At 36.5% G+C, this 27,090-nt stretch overlaps 1 protein-coding gene across 1 annotated transcript in view; it reads right to left on the minus strand.

Moving 5' to 3' along the window:
* Positions 1 to 281: 281 nt before the first annotated feature.
* The window catches only part of TOMM70 (translocase of outer mitochondrial membrane 70), a 33,623-nt gene continuing 6,814 nt past the window's right edge, over positions 282 to 27,090 (minus strand). The window contains exons 2-12 of the mRNA XM_049629345.1: positions 20,524 to 20,697; positions 18,186 to 18,312; positions 16,472 to 16,581; positions 13,381 to 13,529; positions 11,567 to 11,774; positions 9,551 to 9,685; positions 8,430 to 8,537; positions 7,410 to 7,526; positions 4,044 to 4,141; positions 3,346 to 3,468; positions 282 to 2,398 (exon numbers count right to left, since the gene is read on the minus strand). Of these exons, the coding sequence (XP_049485302.1) occupies positions 2,245 to 2,398; positions 3,346 to 3,468; positions 4,044 to 4,141; positions 7,410 to 7,526; positions 8,430 to 8,537; positions 9,551 to 9,685; positions 11,567 to 11,774; positions 13,381 to 13,529; positions 16,472 to 16,581; positions 18,186 to 18,312; positions 20,524 to 20,697 (1,503 nt within the window). The 3' untranslated portion in view covers positions 282 to 2,244. The remainder of the gene's footprint in view (positions 2,399 to 3,345; positions 3,469 to 4,043; positions 4,142 to 7,409; positions 7,527 to 8,429; positions 8,538 to 9,550; positions 9,686 to 11,566; positions 11,775 to 13,380; positions 13,530 to 16,471; positions 16,582 to 18,185; positions 18,313 to 20,523; positions 20,698 to 27,090) is intronic.

The raw sequence follows: 27,090 nt of genomic DNA on the forward strand, positions 1-27,090 counted from the left end.
TGGCAGACTTCTAGGCTGCCATGCAAGCATAGGTAAGGGCAGGTATAGGTAGGAATAAAGAAAGCTGGCTCTGGTAGCCCTTCTTAGAGCTTTGTTTCTCCAATAGGAAGGACAGATGTTCCCAGGACCCTCCACAATTCACACCAAAAATTTAATTTGCTTCATATACTAATGAGACCTATTTTCAGTTAGTTTAAGCCCATAAGAGAATGATTATGGTTTTACTCAATACTATGATAAACGAATAAAGTACCTATCTTTTTATTTAAAGGACAGATAGAAAAGCTTGAATGTAATATTTATTTGGTGAATTTACATGTGAGGTCATTTACAAAAGAAAAGATACAGACAAATGCAGCTTTCAGTGCAGTTTCAAATTTTTCAGAACAAGCAATAGTCCATGAGGATTTGGAATGATAGTATTGAATGGCACATGCTTCAGTTTCCTTCGTGTCTTTTTCTACCCAACCCCAAAGGGTAGGAAGGGAGAAGAGTAGAAGAAAATACCAGTGTTAATATAAATATAGCCATGCAAATAAAAACTTTAAGTCCGAGGTTATTCAGATATGTGGAACATTTCTGTATTCAGGGATCATGATAATTGGTACATAGTTTAAGAACTAAAATGCACAGCTCTCAAACTTTCCATTATCCAGGCCATCTTCAATTATGTTAAACTGTCCCCACTAGAGGCCTCCTCAGTGTCTTCCAGACTGACTTTGGAAGGGGTCATTTCTCATAGTTTCTAAAAAAGTAGCACTTATAGACAGAATCTTTTTGACTTCATTAGGATAAAGCACCCTCTTACAGAGGGATACAGTGCTCCTTTACTCCCAAAAATGTAAACTAATTAGAATTCATTTCCAGAGTGTAACCAAAGGCTTGCTTGCTTTTTTATTATACTCAGACTTAAATAAACCTCTTCCAACTCCGAATATCTCAAAACGAGACACTTTAAGAACACAACCTCTCTCCCACCAGAAAAATCCAGCATATAAACAAAAGGATGGTCTAGAAAAGTGACAATTGTAAAACAAAAACAAATTTTTTTTTTTTTTTTTTTTTTTTTTTTTTTTGTAAGAAGGTGAAGTAAAGATAAAACTGTCAGTGTCCCTAGTAAAGATCTAGGCATGTGCAGTCAGGCACTAGAGAGCAAGGTTAGCTCCAAACTAAAAAGCATTCCACATTTCTTCAGCACTTCTGAAAATACTGGCTTAAAATTCTTTAAGCACACATAGCCATAGTTAAAACACTAAACTTAACGAAGTACTATGCTTCTGACTCCAAAACATATCCTTTTGGAACCTTTAGCCACATTTCTGCACTACACATTTTAAGCTAATTAAACACTCCCATGTATAACACTTCATCTTTATACACACAACCAACCTGAATTTTCTTTCAAAAGTACACTATTAAATAGTGTGCCTAATATAAAAAATAGCCACAGGCAATTAAAACCCATTTCTATTTCATCTTACCTCTTGCCTGGTTCACTCACCCATTAATTTTCAGTCTTCCAGCATATATACCAGAATATTTGGTTCTGTGTGATTTACTGTATGAAAGCCAGTTGCTATAGACTTTAGGAACAATGTACATTATCCATTGGAGTTGAATGGGGTCAAAAGGCTTAAGTTGCCACTGAATCTAACAATTCTGCAGAATCAGAGGCATTGTGCATGCTGACAGTGGTTTAAAGGGTCTCAGTTTTGCTGCCTTCAAAACAAAATCCCCATTTAAGCTTTGTTTCCTTAAATAAACTAAAAGGGATTAACTGAATCAAAGAAACTTGTTTTACAGCACTTACTATATGAATTTAAAAACCAACATGCTGTAAAATATATTATGCGCGTGCACACGCGCACACACACACACACACACACAAATCATCCAGAACATAACCATCGCCCCCCATCCCCCGCCTCAAAAAAAAAAAAAAAAGCCAAATCAACAAATCAAAGTTTTTATTTGCATGGCTAATTATCATCTGTACTCTTTGCAGCTTTCATATCCCTTTAACAGGTTCTAAGCTTTTGTTGCACAGGGAATAAAAGCTGCAACACTGCAAACTTCCTTCAACAGCCACTCCCACAACACCTAGACATGAAACCTGTAATGAATGACAACAGCACAAACAAATACTAAGTTCCACCATTCAACACAGTTCATGACAGTGTCTTTAGGGTTCAGTTGAAAAGGGAGTAAACTTCTAAAAAGAGGGTCATTCTCTTTCCCCCTATTTTATAATGTTGGTGGTTTTAATCCGTATTTCTTTGCAACTTCTGTCTGGGCATGAGCAGCATCACACAGTGAGTACAGATGAGCCATCTCCATCTCCGATTTGGCCAGGTTAATAGCTTTGTTGAACATGTCAATGGCTTTCTCCATGTTTCCTCTAAAAGAACAAAATTTTAAATGTTTCACATCCTATAGGAATTTTAAAGAATACAGTGAAGTTTCTGACCACTAAGGTTCAACTATGATCCTAATAAATTCTTTGCTCCTTTATAAGAAACAAAATAGTGCCTAGCACAAAGAAAGCACTCAATGTTAGCTACTATTATAAATACTATGTGCTTACATTATACCTCTGTAGTCTCTGTTTACAGATAAGAACAGTGAGACTAGAGAAATTAAATGACTTACTCAAAATTATAATCCCGTCTGGCCCCTAAATTCATTGTGTTTCTGTACTAAATCATAAAGCTCCTTTAGAAAGCAGTGACATGGGGCGGTTGAGTGTCCAGCTTCAGCTCACATCATGATCTCGCAGTTCGTGAGTTCAAGCCCCACGTAGGGCTCGCTGCTGTCAGCCTGTCAGTGCTAAACCTGCTTCAGATCCTGTCCCCCTCACCCTGCCCTTCCCCTGTTTGCATTCTCCCCCCACCCCCCCAAGATAAATTAAAAAAAAAAAAAAAAAAAAAAAGCAGTGATGTAACCTCAGAGAACATTAATAGTATCCAGGGGCCTTACCTTCACATGTGTGTGAACTCACCTTTCCCCTCATCTCCTACCACCACACTCCCACCCCATGTCCCTCCCCTCCAATCACAGGTTCCCCCAAGTCCCTTGGCTGTGCTCCTACCTACACATAATGCTCAAATTTTGCTTTCTAACGCATATGCTTGACTTAAACAATTTCTTAAAGTGTGACTTTTAAATTGAAAAAGTAATGAAACAAGGCAAATCAAAGTTGTATGCTTTTAAGGGAAGCTTGCTTCAAAAGGCATGACATATTAATAAGACTTAGTGGATATTGACAATAACATATCTGTAATGAGAAGAATGAAGATAAATATCTATGGTGCTGCCTTAAATTTTCTAACATACTGTAGGAGTTACCTTTGCACTTCAATAGTTCCCATGGTTTCGTATGCAAAATCACATTTATTGTCAATTTCAATAGCCTTGCTGATGAGCTCCAAACCTCTATCCAGATCTTGCTTCCACTGAAGCTGAAGTAAACTGCAAATGCAACAAGGCAGTCAGATGGGACGATGGCACAGTATCATTAGGATAAGTACGTGACTCAATTTCCGACCTCAATGAATTTACAAGGAAAACCCAACTAAAACAGTACATAATCAGCATTAATTCCCCCCCCCCCTCAATTTTATATTGGTTTTATAGTCCAAATTCCTTATTATGAAAAAAGTGTCCAAAGGTCTAGGCTCTATTACGGACTTACCTTGCATGGCCTAATTTTTTATTTTGTATAATTTAAGGTTTTTTCTTAATGACAATTCAAGTACACAAGGACTGAAAAAACTTATTTTGATACAGGTAATATCTGACAGGATGTTCAGAACTGAAATCTTTATGCTAGTACATTTATTAATTGCTGTGTAAGAATGAAATGTAAGTACAATTTCAAAAATTAATAAAGCATCCACAGCATTAGGAAATTTGTCAGTTAACTCATTGACACTCTCTATCACAGTCCCCCACTTCCTTTCTTAAGGACTAGAAGAAATCCATCTTATTACTATGCAGGAAATACAGTTTCTTACAGAAACAAAGAGAACCACAAATATACATACCCTTTATGAACATATGTTGTGGCATTATCTGGTTCCAAATCAATACATTTATCATACATATCATCAGCTTTACCAAACTGTTGTTGATCTGTTAATGCCTATATGAGGAGATACTTCAGTTATATTAAGGTAACTGTCAACCTAAACAATTAAAAGTATATTGTTTACTAATTATTAAAATTTACTTAATTTATCCATTCATTACCAAATTCTGTTTTGGGGATATAAACTTATTTAAAAATGTTACATCTTAGTATTTTTTTTTTTTTTTTTTACAAAGCATTGTTATAAATATGAAATATTAACTTTTCTTTCTTTTTGGCAAGTGGTTAGTGATATTACAATAACAGATGATCTGGTACATCGTAGAGAAAATCCCACTCTTGGTGCCAGTTTTTTTTTTTTTTTTTTTAATGTTCATTTATGTATTTTTAAAACAGAGAACAGGGGAGGAGCAGAGAGAGGGAAACAGAGAATCCCAAGCAGGCTCCATACTGTCAGCACAGACCCCAACACTGGGCTTGATCTCATGGACTCTGAGATCATGACCTGAGCCGAGATCAACAGCTGGGTACTCAACTAACCGAGCCACTCGTTTGGAAGAATAAATTCAATTAGGTGTTAACTGTTACCAAAGTGATTCCTTAAAAATGACTGATAAAAGAAAAAAAAAAAAGCAGCTACAGTCAACTATTTTAGGGCAAATCCCATGGCAGAAATGGAAAGCTTGGTTACATGGATACCAGTTCACACTGAAACTATGGAGAGCTGGCTAGCATCTAAGCTCAAGCTTGAGAGTTAAAAAAGTTACACTATGTAACTACATCTATTTGTGTATAAAGTAACATATATATTATATGTGAAGTAAAAAGCAGAGGAGGGGTCAAAGGATACTTATTTTAGTGCAAACAGACTAGTAATGTTAGGGCTGATAAGAAGATAGCCCGAGTAAGCCACAGCTGTTCTGAAGATGGCATAGAGGAGACAGGGCAATGTGCAATTAGGAAAACTCTGAAGACCTGTACCTAGTATGAGTTTCCTTTAAAGCTATGCAGTGGCCTTTGCTCTTTTAGCTGCCTATAGAAATCTGTGCTAAAAAAATCCTTTTGAATTTCATTTCCGTGATGAGGACAGGGTGGTACTGTCGTCTTCTGGTTTGTTCCTAATCAAACCTAATCAAACCCAAGTGTACCTTTCAATAAAAATGTCATACAATTATAATGTGTGTTTGTCCTATTTTAACTTATATAATACATTTTATAAAATTTTATCTTGTACATGCTTTCACAATACTGTGCGTAATCAGCAATGTTTCATCATCTTGTCTAGAAATTCTAAGGAGAGATAAGATCATTTCAAACTCAATTCATTTTATTTAAAAAAAAAGGTTTTTAAATGTTTTTATTTTTGAGAGAGAGACAATGAGCGAGTGCTAGTGGGGGAGGGGTAGAGAGACAAGGAGGGAGAGAATCCCAAGCAGGCTCCATGCTATCAGTGCAGAGCAGGATGCAGGGCTCAGACCCCATGAGATCATAAAGTGGGCTGAAACCATAAGTCGGTCACTCAACCAACTGAGCCACCAGGTGCTCCTACTCTATTTTTTTTTTTTTTTTTAAATGTTTACTTTTCAGAGAGAGAGAGCACAAGCAAGCAGGGAAGGAGCAAAGAGAGGGGGAGACAGAGAATCTCAAGCAGGCTCTGCTCTGTCAGCACAGAACCCAATGTGGGGCTCAAACTCATAAACCTGGGAGATCATGACCTGGGCTGAGATCAAGAGTTTGACGCTTAACTGACTGAGCCACCCAGGCATTCCTCACACTCAATTTAAAGAATTTCTGGGTTGTACTTCATATCCTGAATCTCAATTCCTAACAATGCAGTGATATTAGGACTTTTAAAGAACAGAGCTAACACGAGTCCATCTTGTCATAATCCCACTCACAAAAAAAAAAAAAAAAAAAAAAAGTTATGGCCTGTGGCACTTACAACTTGACTAAAGGTAGCATGAAAGACAATAAAAACAAAAACAACCTTCAGAAAGGTTTGGAGGTAGGAATCTACCATAGATGGTCATTTAAAAAAAAAAAAAAAGTTTATTTTTGAGACAAAGATTGCACGAGCGAGCAGAGGAGGGACAGAGAGAGAGGGAGGGAGAGAGAATCCCAAGCAGATTCCACGCTCAGGGCATACCCTGACATGGGGCTCGATCTCACAACAGTGAGATCATGACATGAGCTGAAATCAAGAGTCAGACACACAACTGAATGAGCCACCCAGGCACCCCCACAGATGGTCATTTTTAAATGTTTCCTATTTCTGTGATGTTTGGGTCAGGGGGAAAACATTTATTTGGAATAAAAAAGAGTAAGAGAAGATATTATACAGCGTATTGAGATGTCTGGTTTATGAATATACCAAAAGCAAATTTCAACTTAAAGACTAAGAAAGAAAACAGCCATTCCAAGATCATTTAGGAAAAAGTCTAACTGTGGCTATAAGAAGCTAACCATTTTCATTTAAATGGATGACTGAAAATCGGTAAGTTCTCAGAGACTTCAGACTACAATTAAAAAGTGAAAAAAATTCAAATATACATCCCACTTTCCACACCTTCAATCCTAAAGCAAGGAAAGCTCAGGACTTGGCAAACCATAGAGAAATTAAAATAAGCTGTTACAGCCTATCTAACCATTTAAAAGAACAATGATCAAAGAGAAAGAAAAACCTTTCCTTGGACATTCTTCTCACCAATTGCACAGGGTAAATTTTCCTAAAGGAATTAATTTTGCGAACCCAATCCAAATGAACACTTGAGGGAAATGCTCTACTTCAGACTCCCCATGTTAGGAGTTTAGGGCCAGGGTTTTCAAACTGTATTAACATAAGAGCCACTCCTGAGGTGATTCAAGACCATTTTGGTGCCAGGAAAATCAAAACAGGAACAAAGCTATTTGTATTCATAGAAGCTGCAACCAGGGAAGCACAGTTTTCTGATTTCCATATGGAATTCAGCGTATGAATACAGTTCTTTAAAAGGACTGGTAATTGGGGGTACCTGGTTGGCTGGCTCAGTCAGTGGAGCATGTAACTCTCCATCTAGGGGTTCTGGGCACCTGGGTGGCTCAGTAGGCTAAGTGTCCGACTTCAGCTCAGGTCATTATCTCACAGTTCGTGAGTTTAAGCCGTGTCGGGCTCTGGGCTGACTGCTCTGAGCTCAGAGTCTACAGCCTGCTTTGGATTATGTGTCTCCCTTTCTCTCTCTCTCTCTCTCTCAAAAAATAAACATACATACATAAAATCTTAAAAGAAAAAAGAAAAAAAAAAAAAAGGACTGCCCACTAAAAAAATATGAAAAATCACATTTACCTGAGCATACAGTGCATAGCCTTCAGCACACCTTGGGAATTTCTTTATAACCTCTTCAAAACCTTTCATAGCTGCTTGGATTTGTGAAGAATTGTTTCCTGTATATGCCTGGCGATACTGTGGAAATAAATCAAAAGAGGCCTGTCAAATCAAGAACTCAAAAACTCATGGAATTTAACATATTACAAAAGTCACACAAAAATCACATAATTATTTCCAGAAAAGCAGGTGATTTGCTAACCTAATTTGCTGCATCTAAAAGGGTTGCAAGAAACTATCTCTGGATATATCTCCATTTGCTATGTACAACTATGACTTCATTGCCATTATACAATCTCAAGATGTTTAATAATCTAGAAGAAGGCATACTAACGTGTAAGTTACCATTGCATATAAATGAGGGCTTTTAGAAGTCCAGTATGCTCTCCATTTTGTAAATGGTGGCTTCTAAATATAATTTATTATCACCTTACTACAGGTGTTATAAAGCTTCATCTAGTAACATTTTTCATCCATAATATAAATGTGCTTGTGACCCAATTTCTTTAAGAAAAACTCTTTTAGGACTCAGACTATAAGGGCTAACTGGAAGTACCTCATTTCACTAGAAATGGACTTATTTTACCTGATTTTTAGCGTCATGTTTCTGAGTATTAACAGCTTTACAAAGGCGAGATGAGAAAGCAGTTATGTGGTATGACTGAAGAGTACTTCCTCAAAATGCTTTTGTTTTTTGTGCTAGTTTATGGTAGAAAAGTAAGAAGAACGGTGCTGTTTAGGGGAGGATGAAATCAGGGACAAACACCTATCAAGATAAACTCAAAACATCCAGAGAAATATAGGAGCAAAACCTCAATTAGCAACTATACTTCCATTTCCCTAAACCAACAGTTTTTCTCTTGTAGTCTTCCTTTGGCAGAAAAATAGGTGACGGTTTTGTAGACAATGAAACACTTATTTTTGTTAACAATGGGAAATAAAAATGATGTTTAGGAAAATACAAAAGAAAGTAGAACCCACCAATGCAAAACATTTCTGAGCTTGTGCCAGGGCTGACTCAGGTCTTAATCTAATACATTCATCGAAATCTGCCACTGCTTCCTCAACTTGATCAAGCAATATTTTCAGCTAAGGAAGAAAAAAAAAAAACAATTATCTATACAGTGTCTCTTACCACAATTTAGCATAATGCTAAGCATGTAGTATTCAATACAAAATTACTTTCTAGAAATCATGAACTAGAAAATCCTATCATTTAAAGGAAAGATTCTAAAAACTAGTGTCCAGTTTTTTCAAAAACACTAAATACTATTAAACCCACCATTTTTGTACTGCAGTTTTGGTCACTCTTAAGCAAGAAACCTGTTCTCCTAGAAGACTAAAACATCCCTACTTTCAAATTTCAAACATATCAGACAAGAGTAATTATCTTTCAAATTAATCTTAAGACACTACCAGTAAGGATCAAAATGTCAAGAATTTTAAGAGATTATCTTAACATCTCTTAACAGCCTTCAGATAGAAGTATTAGGTAAAATTTTCCTACACTAGAAAGAACTTCAGCTTTTCTGTTGTATGGAAATGTAGCCTATACATTCCACCCTAATGTAGTCCAAGAAGCCATCCATGTTAAACGGGTTATAAAGACCTGTTTTCCCCAGATAAGGCTGGAATTGGAAATGATTTCCTTCACTATGTATTTTTGCTAAAAAACAAATTTTTACTAAAAAACCAAATACTATAAAACTTCATTCAGAAGATATTTTTTTTGCACAGTTTTTTGTATAGTTTAGGACGCTATTTCCTTACAGCAAGCCCACAGAAATCATCCTGTTGATTCTAGCATTAACCTAAAATATTCAATAAATGCTTTTAATGTTTTACTCACTGAAAACCTAAAAGCCAGAAATACGTGAAAAACAAACTCGAACCAGCAAGCCAGTAATTGTAACCTTCTGTTTCTTTTTTTATAAAGGACAAATATTCAAGACAGGACTACATAAACGCCCACCCAGACTGTGAAATACTTTGATACTTTGTTCACGCTATCAGAAGTGACACAAGAAAACTTTTGACAACCTTCTCAAAACTAGTATCCTATTCCTTAATACAAAGGTCAGAACTCTTGATAAGAAAAGTACCTGTCCTCGGTGGTGATAAACGTCTGCATTCTGAGGATCAATGTCAGCAGCCATGTTAAAATCCTGAGTAGACAGCAAAGGCTGCTGTTGTTGCATGTACATGCTGCCTCTTTTGATGAGAGCATTTGCGCGAAGCTACATAACCAAAATGAGAAAAGAAAAGGTTCACTGTTACTGTTTATTCCAATTTAGTTTTTCTAAAGTAACAGCTTTATTCAAGTATAACTCATACACCATAAAGCTCATCCTTTAAAAGTATACAAGTCTTTTTTTTTTTCTTTTGAGAGCGAGAGAACACCACATTTTGACATTTTGAGTGAATTTTTGTACAGGGTGTATGATAAGCATTGTTACCACTTGCCATTACAACAAAGTTATGGTCATGAAGGAAGAAATAGGTTTCTTCTCCAAAAAAAAAATTTTTGAGGTAAAAGTACATGTAAATTTTCTTTCGATGAAGTAAGAACACCCCCACAATTTTAACAAAAACAGAACATATTTGTGATCACTAGGAAATAAAAATAAAGATCATATTATTAGTGTATCTTCAATTTGAAAACCTCATTTTAAAAGGAACTTTTTTTTTTTTAAATATAATTTATTGTCAAATTGGCTAACATACAGTGTGTAAAGCGTGCTCTTGGTTTTTGGGGTAGATTCCCTTGGTTCATCGTTTATACACAACACCCAGTGCTCATCCCAACAAGTGTCCTCCTCAATGCCCATCACCCATTTTCCCCTCTCCCCCACCCTCCCATCCACCCTCAGTTTGTTCTCTGTATTTAAGAGTCTCTTATGGTTTGCCTCCTTCCCTCTCTGTAACTATTTTTTTTCCCCTTCCCTTCCCCCATGGTCTTCTGTTAAGTTTCTCAAGATCCACATATGAGTGAAAACATAGTATCTTTTTCTGATTGACTTATTTCACTCAGCATAATACCTTCCAGTTCCATCCATGTTGCTGCAAATGGCATGATTTCATTCTTGCTCATTGCCAAGTAGTATTCCATTGTATATACAAACCACATCTTCTTTATCCATTCATCAGTTGATGGACATTTAGGCCCTTTCCATAATTTGGCTATTGTTCAAAGCACTGCTATAAACATTGGGGTACATGTGCCCCTATGAATCAGCACTCCTGTATTCCCTGGGTAAATTCCTAGTAGCGCTATTGCTGGGTCGTAGGGTAGTTCTAAAAGGAACTTTTAATAATACTTAGTTGTAATTATTTTTGTTTATAAGAAGTTAAGATAGTTTAAAAATTCAGGCCTTGAAAATAACTTTTATATTACACAAAATACATGAATGAATTATCTGGAGGTGAAAAAAGACAGAATTCACTTAATTCACTGAGCAAACAGGCCGAACAAATGTAACAAACTAGTAAGAAATTTTAGTTAATTGGTAGCTAAGCTTTGTCTTGTTAACACTGAGTAGAAGACTCATATAATTCAACAGGTCCCCCTAAATCTTAATTATGAAAATAATTATGTACACATAAGAATACCTGGAAGATAAAAAGCTGTTCCAACTATGCAACTACAAAAACTTTTGGTATATTTCAATATATCTCTATATCATATTTTTAGAACCTATTTTTTAATTCATGTAACAAAAATCTTTCAGATTAAATGTGTTTATTTTATTGAATGCATTTTATAATCTTGTATTCCCTATTGTATTTTTATTTACAGTATTACCTATAGCACTGCTATATCACCCTTACCCCTATCCAAATATAGTCTAATACAGTAAGCAGTGGCTATCACGGGAAGCTCAAGTTACCAGATGCCATAGAAAAAAGAAAAAAAAATCCTTTCCTAGCTAAAGATAAACATCACTCATATTTATGTTTCAGTTTCACCATACTGACCCAATCATCATTAGGGGTAGTTCCTTCCAAAATAAAAACAGCCTTTGGGAGAACAGAAACTAAAATTTGAAAATTTGGGAAAACCTGTAAGTCTCTTTTTTTAATCAAGTTTTACACACACACACACACATTTTTAAATGTACCTTCACATTAGCTTCTTTCAAACTGATGACCTTATCTAAATCTGGTTTGGCCGCATTGGCATTGCCAATAAGCAGGTAGAAGGTGGCTCGTAGTAATAATGCTTCCGCCATGTATTTGCCTTGAGCATCTATTTCTTTTGAGCATTCACTTATGATTTTATCGTAATTTTCTTCTTCCATATACTGTTTGGCCCTTAGATATCCAGAACTGAAAATAAAAATGAACATAGGAAATTATTTACTAAGAAAGGATCAAATGCTGAAACTTGCAACATCTCGTATGCTAGAGTTAATCAACTATCTACTTCCCCTTAACATTCCAGTATGGGACTGGAATAGGGTGGTGTGGTGGTGGAGGAATAACTGATTAGGATTTCTGATGCGGACTGGGATTTTTCTCGATGTCTTGGAGACTAGGAAAAAAAGGTAAACAGCAGAGTCAACAGCTGAAACCGAGGGTTACTGCGCAGGCTTCGACATTTATATATGTTAAAGGATGAGCTAATGACTGACTGATCTGCATCATTGATAAGGATCCGGTCTTATTCACCTTCACACCTGTGGCATACTGATGTCACTCAACAGTTATTTTATGCCTAACAGAAAGAACAGAGAATTAGGAGATAATTAAGTTTAGGTCACATAAGCCAAGGGAAGAGACGTGACCTGATCTCTGCTTGGTAGAGAACACTCTGGCTATGTTGTAGAAAATGCACTGTCAAGGAGCAATACTGGAGGCAGAGAATTATCTGAAGGACTCTCACCCAGAAGTTGTGTTGTTTACAAAACAGACCTAGAATGAATAGGTGGAAATACCAAAGAAGCAAATTTAAGGGAAGATTCTTCTATTAAGTAGGACTTTAAAAAAAAATCACCGTTCCCTAAATTTTTAAAATACAGCGACATCAGTATTCTTCTAAGATGACTAGCTGACCTTTAAGGGGTCTTACAAATATAAGTCTCTGTAAGTTAAAATACATTTCTCATTTCCTTCATTATATATCCTGAGTAGAGAAAACTGGCAAGTAACTTATCAGTCAAAATCTTACAACTCTGCTAACTTATCCTATAATTACATGGTAATATTCCCTGCACTCTAACTTCACTGCAATTTTTCTAGTAAGGAATGTTCCCTAACCCGAAGAGGAAATTATTGGCATGGTCTTCAACATTTACTTCTGTACTACAATTTTCTGAAAAGACTGTGTATCAACTACAATTATACATGGTATCCTCCCTTAAAAGGTGGCCAACATTGGTTGAAAAATTAGGGACATACAAATCAAAAGCAAGGTTTCCTCAAACTTTCCAATATGCCATGGACACAAAATTATGCTCTGCTACTAGAACAAATATTCCCTTTTCTTCCCAACTCATTAAAAAATGTCATGTTGGTAATAATATTATACCTTCTCTTAGAAAGGAGAGCTAACCTTAACAGCAAAACACAATACTGATAAATATAAATGGATGAGCAGACTAGGTGACTTCTATACATACATGACTTGATCCTCAGTTGTAAACACAGCATCTTGTACTTTGGTTTCAGTTTTCTACAGAAACAGACACAAGAAGCCCAAAGAATGGCTAGGCAAGCAGGAAAAACTTGGAAGAAAGTCACTCTATGGGGCACTCCTAAGCATCTCACAGTTATAAATTATAAACTTCCCTGCACTAAAACATCTGTATGTTGAGCTACATGATAATTTTCAAGTTAGTACCCCTATTCAAATACAGTCAACTGTTCGACTCACTGGGAATCCTCTTGAGAGTATCATGTGGTACTACGTAGATACTACAGTTGATAAACTTACTTTTCTTTAACTTCTGAGGCCTCTCCTTCCTTGTCTTTATCTTCATCAGACTTCTCTCCTTTAAGCATGGGCTGAGAAATTATATCATCCGTGAAAGAACTGAAGTAAGATTTGATAAACTGTGGAGATGGCATCAGAGGTTCACGATTCTGAAATTCAATCACATTTAAATATTTCAAAATGAGAAAACACCGACCAAAGAAGCAGGTACATTTGTACAATACTGAGAATGACTGCTGTAAAAACTAGGATCTCATTCTCAAATAACTGAAGAATATCAGACTGCAAACCACAGGACAAGAGACAGTGAAACTGGTAAAGCTACTCATCCCAGTTGTTCAAAGCAGGTTTTAAATGACACCTCTCCTCTCCAAACATGTAAAATATCCAGACCTCCTAGGACTACATGTTAAAGTCCAAGAAAGTGAAATCTCAAACACAGGAGGCAAATAACTGCCGAGTTAAAAATTATTTCCTGGGGCACCTGGCTGGCTCAGCTGGCAGAGCATGCAACTCTTGGGGGTGGTAAGTTTGAGCCCCATCTTGGGTATAGACATTACTTAAAAATAAATTTTTTAAAAATGTAATAAAAAATAAAAATTATCTCCTTCTGGTCTCTGTTCTAGATCAGCATCTTAATTAATCACTCAAGACCACATCTTACACAGGTGCTATAATGTTTAAGTCCATTTACCATGGGCTCTCATCTGACCTCCAGCTGTACTGCATCTGAAGATCTCCATTACAGTAAATGCCACTGAAAGTCTGAATGAAATCACATTTCTTGTTTTAATTACTTTTTGGCATGGCAACGTGATTCATCATTATAGAATTATTTCCTTTTAGTCCAATTAGGATAAAATCTTCAAGAGGGTACAGGGAATAACATAACCGTAGGGCCCTTATATTTTGGATCCTTTATCTTAAAAATCTAACCCAAAGATTTTTAAGTTGAAATACGGTATTTTAAATTGTATGCATAATAAATACCATTCCTGTTTTTTTGGTAGATTCAATGCCTTTGTATTTGAAGAAGGACAAAAAGGAATTTGGCTTTTTTCTTTATTAAGTTTATTTATTCTGAGAGAGCGAGTGAGAGAGAGAGAGAGAGGAGAAGACAGAGCAAGCACAAGCAGGGGAGGGCAGAGAGAGGGAGAGAGAATCCTAAACAGGCTCAATCCCACTAACTATGAGATCATGACCTGAACTGAAAGCAGGAGTTGGAGGCTTAACCTATGGAGCCACCCCAGCACCCCAAGGGAATTTGGCTTTGTAAGTAAATTATCTAATCTAGAATAGATAAGATTGGGAAAGAAGACAAAGGAAATCTTAGGGAAAGCCCTATTTTTATGGGAGAAATTCAATGTCTTCATTTAGGATTATACAGGTTAATACTGTAAATCAATTGGTCACCCATCAAATGACAAGTATGCTTAATTTCAGTATTTCACTAACGATTGTATAGGAATATATAGTGGCAATCATTTGCCACTTTAAATAGCAGTTGCTGAAGACAGACTAAATCATTACTGTCTTTTAGTTTACTATTTCAGCTTGGAAAAGGTATCTTCCTGCCTTCCACACAGAATTACACATTTAAAATAAATACAATGCAAGTGATGGACTTAAGTAACAAAGGAATAAGATACAAGTTCCAGCTGTGCCACTAATTAGCCATGTGACCCTGCACATGTCACTTTCAGTTTTCTTATCTGTAAAATGGCAACAAATGTACTTGCCTTATTTTTCTCATAGGGCTGTTGTAGAAATAAAAACAATAACATGAAAAGTATTTTGTGATTTACAAAGGTAGCATATGAACAACGGAGAGGCTCCTGGCTGTCTCAGTCACAAGAGCATACGACTCTTAATCTCGGGGTTGTGAGTTCAAGCTCCATAATGGGTGTAAAGATTACTTAAATAAAAACTTCAAAGAAAATATAAGTGGAAACTAATTTGGAACCTACGTAAATGTGGGTTATCTCGTATTTTCTGAGCACCCTGAAGACCAACCAATATAATCACTCCACAATAACATTATAAATATACACAAGGAAATTAGGCTCCCTCAAGGTTGCGAGACTATTAAATGATATTTTACAGTGCTGTGAGGAATCCCAGTTCTAGGAAATGCTCAAGGAGAAAAAAAGCACAGTTTAAAGAGACCAAGAACAACTACAGCTATACTCCTCTCCAAGATTCACAACATATCCTAGCACATGAAAGTCCTGCAGTGAAGAAACCCATTTTAACTGTTTAACTCAGCTAATATTTAGGGGTGTAAAATTTAAAAAACACACAGCTTATTAAAATCAACTTAAGGGAAACATTATTCTTAAAGAAAAAAGGAACAATTGCCTTGATATTACTGAAGTTTAGCAGAAATTTTCCAGTGATAGATATTTTGTGATGCCTGTGGTAATCCCATGACACTACTTCTATCCCTCATGACACTTCCCCATATCATGCCTTTTATACTTATTAATGGTCTCTCTCACTAAACTGTAATTCTGTAAGGGCAAGGACCATTTATTTCTAAAATGGCCACCATGGAGTTTTGTTCAATAAGGCTTCTTGAATTAAATTATCTGTTACAGACTGCTTAAAACCAATGCCAATTTATACAGTATATGCTTAAAAATATACCTTTAATGATATAGACAGGGCCTGGCAAATTGTTTCTATAAAAGACCAGGTAGTAAGTATTTTAGGCTTTACAGGCCATACAGTCCCTGTCACAACCACCTCACTCTACTGTTTTACCTTAAAAGCAGCCAAAAATGATGGCTGAGTGCTGTGTTCCAATAAAATTTTATAGAAACAGGTGGCAGACTGGATGCGGTCCATAGGCTTTGTTTGGCAACGTCTAATACAGATGAATTCTTTCAGTATTCTCCACATACAATATTGCATATAGCTTACATTCTTCTTTTAAAAAGATAAGCCACAAAAGCCCAACATTACAGGAAAAGAAGTGTAACACAGATCTAATTTCAGTTGTTACCACTGCCATCATGCCCAAGTTCAAGCAGTGTAAATTAAAATGACTCTTCACAATGTATATCCCCTCTATTAACCAACTTAGATTTACCTTATATTTTTCTTTGGCTTTCTCTTTTCCAAGAAGTTTAAGAACTTTATCAGCTAACAGCATGCTTTGTTGATTTTGGAACCCTTCTAGTATACACACAGCAGTGACATCTAGAGATGATGGAAAAAACAAAAGTATAAAATTATTGCAAAGATGATTAGCAGCATCAAATGGGCACCATGTACCACCGAAAGCCAAACCAAATTGATGGCCTGATGTAGCTATCAATTTCATTTCCAATAATTTGCTTCTCAACACTTTAGTTTTATATACTCTATAACTCAAACTCGAAACTCAGAAATTCATTCCACTTCTCTGGTTATTCACTTTTCTCACCTGTGAAATCCAAGGAACTATCCTGTATGGTTTGTGATGTTTCTTACCACCCTCACATTCTACATAGTAAATAAATGAAGAATCCAGGAAGATTCCCTTGTGCCCAGCACCTAAAGGCCTTATCAATGTAATGTGGCTTTCTCATGTCTGATTCTTTTTATAGACCTCACAAGTTATTCCTTGTGTCCAAAGCCATCTTGCCAGGGATCTCTCAATTAAATCTGCTTCAAAATACCATTTTCATCTGGTTATGCCACAGCTCAAGATAAAGTGGTTTGAAATTTAAAAGATCAGTGGTTCCTGAACCTCTCAACCTTTTAGAGTATTCAAGCATTGGCTGTTCCCACTCTTTCTGAATTCAATTTCTCAGAATTCCAAATCTTTGCTCCTCCAAACAAGTCAATCTGTTCATATGTTCCCCGGATAACCTGGCTAATGACAAAGTCAATGTCTTTTTCCCATCTCAGTCTACCTATCTAAAATCCACTTAATCAGCTTTCTGCCAATTATTAACTGGTAATAACTTCAAGGGCTGGCTCAAAACTCAGAATTCTCTTTTTCCAAAGCAACAGTCCTTCTACCCATCACCAAAATACACACCACCACAAAACCTCAAATTTTTCTAAAATGTTCTCTAAACCACTTCACTTGGTAATCCAGACTTTTAAAAATAAAATGGATTTTTCCTTTTAAATAATGTTATTTTAAAAAGTAATTAAGGCTAAATCTGATTATTGATGCTTTTAAAGCAGATTTAGCTTGTAGAAATCACTTTGGTTTAGCTCCACGTCACCCACAAAAATGTACTTTAAAATAAGCCAGTAGCCTATATTCTAATTGGAGTTTTAGAAGCAGATATGGCCAATTAGAGGCTGCAGAATATTTACTTACAGAATTTACTCAGAATGGCAAATTCACCTGATGCTTTGTACCAAATACATAATTTCCAATTGGGTATAAAATAATGTTTGAAAATACCAAGCACAAAAATACAAATGTTTTCTTTAATGACTCATCTTAAAATTATTTCATGTTTATATAGGACATTAACTGAAAATATGTAGAATCTTAGCAACACTATCACTTACTAAAACCTCTTTTCTGATTTCTTTATCATGGAATTACACTGATGCTCATTAATTGCCAAGTTAAAAATGTATGGTACATAAACTTCAAATCTTAATACTAATTTAGTCCCATAATTGAGAACAGAAACAATACTCAAGTATCAGAAATCTCAATTTAAATTAGAAAACAAATTCTCAGTTGGGGAAGAATCTAACTTTTAAATACAAGTGATTTCTCTACTTCATATAAACTTACCAATGACTACAAAGCCTTATATAATTTTCATATGTAAACACAAAAATACCCTCACCTTCTAAACATTCCTTCTTATTGTCTAGCTTCTCGTGGGCTTTTGCACGTCTAAAGAGAGCTTTCACATATTTGGGATTAAGTTCAACAGCCTTTGTACAATCTTGTGCCACCTCTTTCCATTTTTGCTGTAATTGAAAGTATTAAAAAAAGTCACACTAAAGGAATCGCTGTTCAACAGAAATTACTTTTCGAAACTTAACAGGCTGAGTGTTAAGTCTCACAACACACAAAAATATTCCCAGTACATAAAAAGAGTTAAGATCCACAATATATTACAACAGCTCTATAAATACCTGTAAATAAAGAAAAGCAACCTGATTTTCAAAAACAGGCAAAGGACATACTTAGGCCATCTTTCTACCACCAAATCTACAAACCTACCTGCATCTCTGTGCTCCTATCATCTCCTTCCCTCCTGTTAAAACTGAGGAAGCACCCCTCTTCATCAAAGGCCAATCCTCCACTTGTGAGCTGGATCCATACTCTCTGCACTTCAAAGACTTTACTTTGTTAGCTATTTCACCTCTACATCAATCTACATCTCTACTGAATCATTTCCATGAGCATATAAAAAAAAGAAAACGAAAAAAAACCACTTACTCTAGTTATTTTCCATCTTTTAAAAACCCTCCTTTGAGTCCATAATTCCCTGCAGCTACTACCCCATTTCTTGGTTCCTCTTTATTGCCAAACCTCCAAAGAACTGCCGCTCTAATTGATTTCTACCTACTTCACTGGCTGCTCCTTCTCAATTTCCTTTGCTAAATTCTTCCCCTCCACCTGAGTCCTCAAGGTCTCATCTCTTCTCTCACCCTAGGTGACCACATCTAACATCCTGGCATTATATAAAATAGAAAATTAGATGACTCCCAAAAGAGACATTTCTCAATTCAACTTCTACGTAGCTGTCTCACTCCTTCCCCATTCCACTATTATTTACATTCCTGCTTTTCTTCACCCTTCATATCCAATATAACAGCAACTTGTTGGTCTCAGCTTACTTCATGTTTCACATAGGCTACCTCAGCAACATCCTTACTTGGTGTCCCCGTCTCCACTCTTGCCTCCCTACAATATATTCTTGACAGAACATTTAAAGCAATTTTAGAGGATGTCCCTGCCTTACTTAAAACCCTTAAATATTTGCCATTACACTCAGAATCAAATCCAAACTCCTTACCGCTGTAGACTTTGTCTCATCTGCCCTCTGCTGCCTCTCCAATTGCATCTCTCTATACTCCAGGATCCTTTATAATTCTTTAATCACACCAAACTCTTTCCTGCCTCAGAGCAATTATACACACCGTTTCCTCTATTTGTAACACTGTCTCCTCTACTGTTTTATGCACCAATCCCATCGCCAGTCATTTTTTTATTACTGAATCATGTTAATTATTTAAAGCATTTGTGAAAATGTCATTTAAATAGTTCATTGTTTAGCTATTCTTGAGTTCTATGCATAACGGTTTGCTTTTATAGACCCAGCTTGTACCATAGCAACCTTCCGTATAGGAAGATAGTCAATAATATTTGGTTGAACAAAAAAATGCGGAGACTACAAATGCCCAATAACCACAGAAAAGAATAGTGAACTTCAGCAACATTTCTAAAAGTGCAAATTAAAACAATGAGAGAAAAAATGGCAAATAATATTAAGATTGATAATATAGTCAGCGAGAGTAATGGAAAACAAGCATGCTCATATTGTTGGGAGTAGGTGCTGATGCTATCTCTTTAGATTTCCATTTCTAGAATTTTATCCTCCCGAAAGTATGCAAAAAAATACTTAACGAAATATTTACTCAAATACTGAATGCAATAGGTAAAACAGGAAACAACCCAAATGTTCATCACTAGATGTTCTCCAGTATACAAACATTTAATACCTACTACATATACCATTTCAGAAAGAATAAAACAAATCTGCATGTGCTAAGAAAAGCTGCACAAGATATAGTCGCAATTAAAGAATGTCACAAACAATACTGTGTAATAAGTTTGGTCTCCCTGCACGCTACTATTAATATTTATGGAAACAAAAAATTGAAAAAAATAGCCTCAAACTGTTGAGAAGGATGGGGTTACCAGAAACTGTAGTTTCCTGTATTGTCTAATTTTATAGAACTTGATATATATAACTTTAGATTATATTTTTAACCAGCAAAACTCAAATCTGTTCTTAAAAAAGTTATGTAATTAAAAGATATGAAAACAAAAAGCCTGTAATTTCAAAACTTCAAAAAACTTATTAGGTTTGAGTGGTACTAACTGAAACATTATGCAAATAAAGAAAACAAAAAGAACAGGAAAAAAAAAAAAATCCCTAAGATACATACCAACTGTTCAAAGGCAGCAGCTCTGTTTTGATAAAATGTGGAAAGGTCAGCATTCTTCTCTATAGGGCACAAACTGATCGCCTCAGTATAGCACTGAATAGCTTGTTCATATTTTCCTGCTTTAAAATATTTGTTGCCTTTGTTCTTGGCTGCTTGCGCTCTATCAAGAGAGTTCTGAAATGAGAAGAAAGAACACTTATCAATACTCAGGAATAGATTAAGATCAGAGACTAAACAGTGATAAACTGACAGAAGAAAAATGGGTATGTAGAATAGCTGTTTACAATGTAAGTCACTTCATATAAATATCTTCATGGGATAAAGTCTTAGTAGTAGGATTGCTAAGCCAAAGGTTTATGTATTTTTAATTTCAAAAAAACTGCTGTAGTACTTTATATTTAAAATCCACTTTCCTGCCATTCCTGCCAGCAAGAGTTGTGATAGCTAATTTTTGCCAATCTAATGGGTTATCAGTCAGAAGTGACTACCAGTTAGGATGCATTTGACAATGTCTGGAGAAATTTCTGATTGTCACAACTGCAGGGGGTAGGTTTGGGTAGCTGCTACTGTTACCTAGTGGGTAGACATCAGGGATGCTGTTGACATTCTGCAATGCACAGGACAGCCCCCCAACACAAAGAATTATCAAATCCAAAATGTCAATAGTGCCAAGTTCATTGAAAAACCATGGTATAAAGTAATACTCCAATATTATTTTGATTTACATTTTCCTCTATTAATGAATCTGAAAATCTTCTCATGTTTATTGGCCACGAGGCTTTTTTATTCTGAAAACCACTTATTCATGTGTGTTGCTATTTTTCTATTGGGCTGTTTGTCAATAGTATAGAATAGATACTAGACACACTTTGTCATCTTCATTATAATTGTTATCCCAAATCTGTTGTTTGCTCATCAATAAATTTTCTGTACTCTTGTCTTAGTCTCAGAGTCTTCCTAGAGGACCCAACTTACATACTGTGTACAATAAGAAGAGTTCGTAGGTAGTACCCACTGAGGACAGTTGTGAATACTTCAGTCAACATTTGGGAAGCATTCTGGAGACAATTCCAGTTATCCGGGTTCTAGCTGCTAAGTCCAAGAGCTTTGTGGCATGTCTTTACCCAAAACTTATTGTTTGTCAGCATCATCCAACTTTATTTTTTAATTTTTTTTATGTTTATTTTTAAGAGAGACAGAGCGCAAGTGGGGGAGGGGCAGAGAGAGAGAGAGAGAGAGAGACAGAGAGAGAGACAGAGAGAGGGAGGGAGGGAGGGAGGGAGGGAGACACAGAATCCGAAGCAGGCTCCAGGTTCTGAGCTGCCAGCACAGAGCCCGACATGGGGTTCGAACCCACAAACCGTAAGATCATGACTTGAACTGAAGTCGACACTCAACCGACTGAGCCACCAGGCACCCCAGCATCATCCAACTTTAACAAATATGTGATTATGAAAGAATACATAATGTCTGCAACAGGTAAGCACTGACAAAACAAAAGCAGAAGTAGTTGCCCTCACAAATAACTTACAGGAGTCGTGAAAGCCAAGTTGCTTATGGACCAGGGCATCTCACTCCTAAACAGAAAAGTGAAACACCAACCTTTTTTTGAACGTGCTCTTTTTCCCCCCTTACTCTTGCTTCATTTTTCTTTGCTGCTTTCCCCCCACTATTTACCTTTTGTTTCCCTTCTCCTTTAATCCAAGTACTACTCTAATTATTTTTTAAAAGTATAGTGTGCAAAGATTTGTCGGAAACTCCATTTATCTAAGTTCAGAATATTAAACAGCTAGTTTAAGCCAGCTAGTGTCAATAAGGAACGTATTTTAAAACTAGGATGTAGGAGACCCAAATAAACCACAAATAAATTAAAAGATGAATATAAAATCTTCCATTTGTCAAAAGCCTCAATCATCTTCCAAACGCTTTGACAGTGAAAATCTTTAGCACAAAATATCCATCATAGACAATCAGGAATCTCGTATATAGCTATAGACTATAGGAGGGTAACTATCAAGTTATTGCTGGAAAAGTGCATTAGAAGCAGCCCCTACAGTCCTCCCACTCCATTGAGAGGAGAAGTGAGCCTGGACTAGGGCTGTCATCCAGAAGGAGCGAGGATCCCCTACACCCAAGACGTAAGTGATAGGCATACCTTGGCTGTCTTACAAGAGACCAAACTGCTGAGAACTGCTACCATAGAAAAAAATTTAATACCCTAAGAGAGAGGCACCCAACTCAAATAGAAAAACTAGTATTTGAGAAAACAGGATAAACCAGGCAAACTGAAACTTTAACATCAGAGGAATAAGAGGCTATCACAGTCATTTTAAAAGGAGTCTGCTTTGAAAGAATACTAATTAGACATCTTGAAAATTAAAAAGGATTATTATAATCAACTCAACAGACGGTCTGGGATTGGGGCGCCTGGGTGGCTCAGTCGGTTAAGCATATGACGTTGGCTCAGGTCATGATCTCACATTTCATAGGTTTGAGCCCCACATCGGGCTCTGTGCTGACTGCTTGGACCCTGGAGCCTGCTTCAGATTCCGTGCCTTCCCTTCTCTGTGCCCCACCCCTGCTTGAGATATCTCTCCCTCTCCCTCTCTCTCCCTCCCTGTCTCTCTCTCAAAAATAAACATTAAAAGAAAAACTCAGTTTCTGCTGAGATCATCTTAATAGACAGTCTGGGACTATATATTAGAATGGGCATAACTGAGGAGCAAATTAACAAGTAGAAGATAGAGCCAAGGAAATCTGTCAGAATGCAATGAAAATAGAGGACAGGAAGATGAGACATTTGGAGGAAAACCTAAATGACATGGAATATAAATTCAGATGTTCCAACATCTACCTATCTGGAATTTAGAAGGAAAGGCACAGAATGGTGTGTTGAAGGAAATATTAGAAAAATTCCTGGAAGGGCCCCCGGCTGGCCCAGTCAGCAGAGCATGCAACTCTTGATCAGGGTTGTGAGTTCAAGCCCCACATTGAGTGTGAGCCCTAATTAAAAAAAAAGAAAAAAAGAAAAGAAAAGAAAAGAAAAATTCCTGGAGCTGAAATAACACACATTTTTAGACACATCATGGTGAAATTTGCCAACAAAAATCCTAAAAGTTTTTAGGTAGAAAAAAGACTATCCACAAAGGAAAAAGAACCAAAGTGGTATTAGAATATCACCAACGTGGGGTACTAAAAAACAATGAAGTAACAACTTTAAAGTTCTGAAGAAAGATTATCTCCAATTTAGAATCTTATACCTAGCCAAACTAGTTTTTAAGGTTGACTGCAAGAACAGAAATAGAGGTAGTTATAACTTCCTTATCACTAAAAATAGACCCAAAAGTAGGGCAAATTATCAATACAAGTAGAAAGGGGAGGATAAAGGAAAAAACAAAACAGGTTACATATGGCACGAATCATTAAACAGGTTAATAACAACATAGGTTAAATGTCAATAGGTTAAATCTCCATATTAAAAAATTTTCAAACTATGCTATCAGGCATAACCTAAAACAAAGTGACAGGTCAAAAAGACTATAAAAGTTAGAGAAGGCAAACACTAAGAAAAATAAGGCAGTATCAGACCAAAAAAGCATTAAAAAGCCTCAGATGGAACACAAAAGGGCAGTTTTACTGATAAAAGGTTCAATTTGCCAAGAACACATCATAATCAGGAATCTTTATGGGCCAATAAAACTTCAAAATAAGGAAAGTTACTTTTGATACTAAATATCAAGATAAACATTCTTCCAATTTTTGGCAAAACGTTTACAATGTTTCTAACTCATTTAGGACATGGCAAATACACATCCTTAAACACTAGGGACTGTTTATGTAGAAAATAATGTGGCATATTAAAAGCATGTGAGAAGTATATTTGACTACAGACCTACTGAAGACTGTTTTTAAAAGTTTATTTATTTATTTTGAGAGAGAGAAAGGGGGGAGGGGCAGAGAGAGAGGGAGAGAGAGAATTCCAAGCAGACCCTGCACTATCAGTGCAAAGCCCAATGAGGGACTAGATCCCATGATCCCACCAACTGTGAGATCATGACCTGAGCTGAAATCAAGAGTCAGATGCTCAACCGACTGAGCCACCCAGGTGCCCCAGTATTTTTTTTTTTAACTTTTTTATTTTTTTAGAGAGAGAGAGAGAGAGCAAGCGAGAGCATGAGCTGGGGAGAGGGGCAGAGAGAGAGAGGGAGAATCTTACACAGGCGCATGGAGCCTGGTTCGACCCTGGGATCATGACCTGAGCTGAAATCAGAAGTCGGACACTCAACTGACTAAGCCACCCAGGTGCCCTTATTCAGTATTTTTAATAAAGATTTACAGATTAGATAAAAACATCTTCTGGACAGAGTAATGACCTTGTCTCCGCAGAAACAGGTAATGAACTCCTTCCTGTCTACTAGAAGTTTAAGGCCAAATAATATCATACAGAATACAAGAAGAGGCAGTTATAGCAAGGGCTGACAAGTTAAAAGAACAGACATATCTGGAGAGATGAGTACACAAGGCTTTCCTTTCTCTACTTAGAGGATGGATACTTATTTTTATCCAGCAAAGTCTAAATCAACTTAAAACCAACCAAGTGAATCTTTCAATTAGCTATTTTCCTCCATTAGTCGTTTTATATAATAGCTCCTTTTAAAAGTTATTAAAAATTCTTTAACTCCAGGGCACCTGGCTGGCTCAGTTAGTAGAGCATGCGACTCTTGATCTTGGCGTTGTTGAGTTCAAGCCTCATGTTGGGCCTGAAAAGTCTTAAAAAAAAAAAAAAAAAAGTCTTTTAACTCCTAAGGCCAAAATTAGAATCTGATTAACTTCTTTTTATTACACTGTAAAAAAAACAATGGTTTGAATGACACTGTGTGGAAAAGGATCAAATTACATAGGCAAATCACCAAGTGCAAATTTTCTTCAGTTGCTTCCATTTCCACTCCAGAAAGCAAACCAAACCACATTTCTGGAGAGCACAACCTTGGTTAACATCCCTATCACCCCACGCCCACTGTCTGCCTCATTACTTTCTGTCCAACTATTTCCCTTCCTTAATAAAAATACAGACGGAGGGCGTGGGTGGGTTATACGTCTGACTTCAGCTCAGGTCATGATCTCGCAGCTTGAGTTCAAGCCCTGCACAGGGGCTCTGTACTGACAGCTCTGGGCCTGGAGCCTGCTTCAGATTCTTAGTCTCCCTCTCTCTCTCTGCTCCTCCCCCGCTTGTGCTCTCTTTCTCTCTCAAAAATAAACATTAAAATATTTTTTTAATAAAAAAAATAAAAATGCAGAGAAAGAATGGCATTACAGCAAGGACAGTACAGAAAAACTAATCATTTTGGCCCACTGATGAAATGTAGGACAAAAAGCTGGTTAACACAATGCCAGCCTTCCCCTACATCAGGAACTAGACCTTATTTTCACAAGCTTTGAGGCCAAAAGCAGGCAGAAATTAAAATAAATGCACTGGACAAAAAAGTTTGCATTAGAGAACACATGACTAACAATTCCTTATGAGGGATTTTAATTCCATCCTACAAGAATCCTTCACACTGCTTTTCAGTAATCCCCACCTGCCGCCACCAGTCTACATTCTTGAGTTATAATAAGAACTTTCATAATTAAAGATTGGAGTTAGAAAACAAGCTCAAAGACAATTTTGAAAGCATATTTGATAAATGAGATGCAGACATACTGATCTAAAACATAATGGGAACATCCTGAAATGCCAGTTTATTTCATACGGTTTGCATATCTTTAAGTACTCAGGTGGATTAAAAGTCATTTAAAAGCCATTTATGTTTAAAAGACATTTAAAAGCCATTTATGTTACTGGAAATCACTTTTGGTTTGGGTAGTCGTTTTCAGGTTCTGAACATTCCATAATATTTTACACTGAAGTTATGTGAAAATGCAGCTCTCTCTGCATTTATTACAACAAATTATTTTCTAATTGCTCTGAAAATTCTTTTTAACAAGTAAATTGTATCATTCCTTGCTCAAAACCTTCCAGTAACTTCCCACCACCAAGACCTACACACAAGACTCCAAACTTTCGTTACTCCACTTCAGCCACATACTCAATTTTCATACATGAGTGTGAATTCAAACTTCATCAATACTGGTTAGAATACAGAAGAACTATGAAAAAGATGTTGACATCTGCCTAGTATGTCACATAAAGTATGATTTAAAATGGTCTACTAGAAAACTTAGGTTTTTTCCCCCATGCATGATTTGGGTAAGTTCCATCTCTTTCATAATGAATAACTGTTCAGCAGAGTTAACTCCATGATTCCATGTGATTCTGCTAAATGAATTCAATAAATATTTGAAGCCAAATCTCACAAGGAATCCTGAAGTTAATGCATTAAGCAAAAAGGGCACCTGGGTGGCTCAGTCCCTTAAGCACTGGACTTGGCTCAGGTCACAATCTTGTGGTTCTTCGAGCCCCACATCGGGCTCTCTGCTGTCAGCACAGAGCCTGCTTCAGATCCTCTGTCTCCCTCTCTCTGCCCCTCCCCTGCTCACTGTGTCTCTCTGAAAAATAAATAAACATTT

The sequence above is a fragment of the Panthera uncia genome, chromosome C2, assembly GCF_023721935.1.
Source record: "Panthera uncia isolate 11264 chromosome C2, Puncia_PCG_1.0, whole genome shotgun sequence".
In the NCBI taxonomy this organism is placed as follows: Eukaryota; Metazoa; Chordata; class Mammalia; order Carnivora; family Felidae; genus Panthera; species Panthera uncia.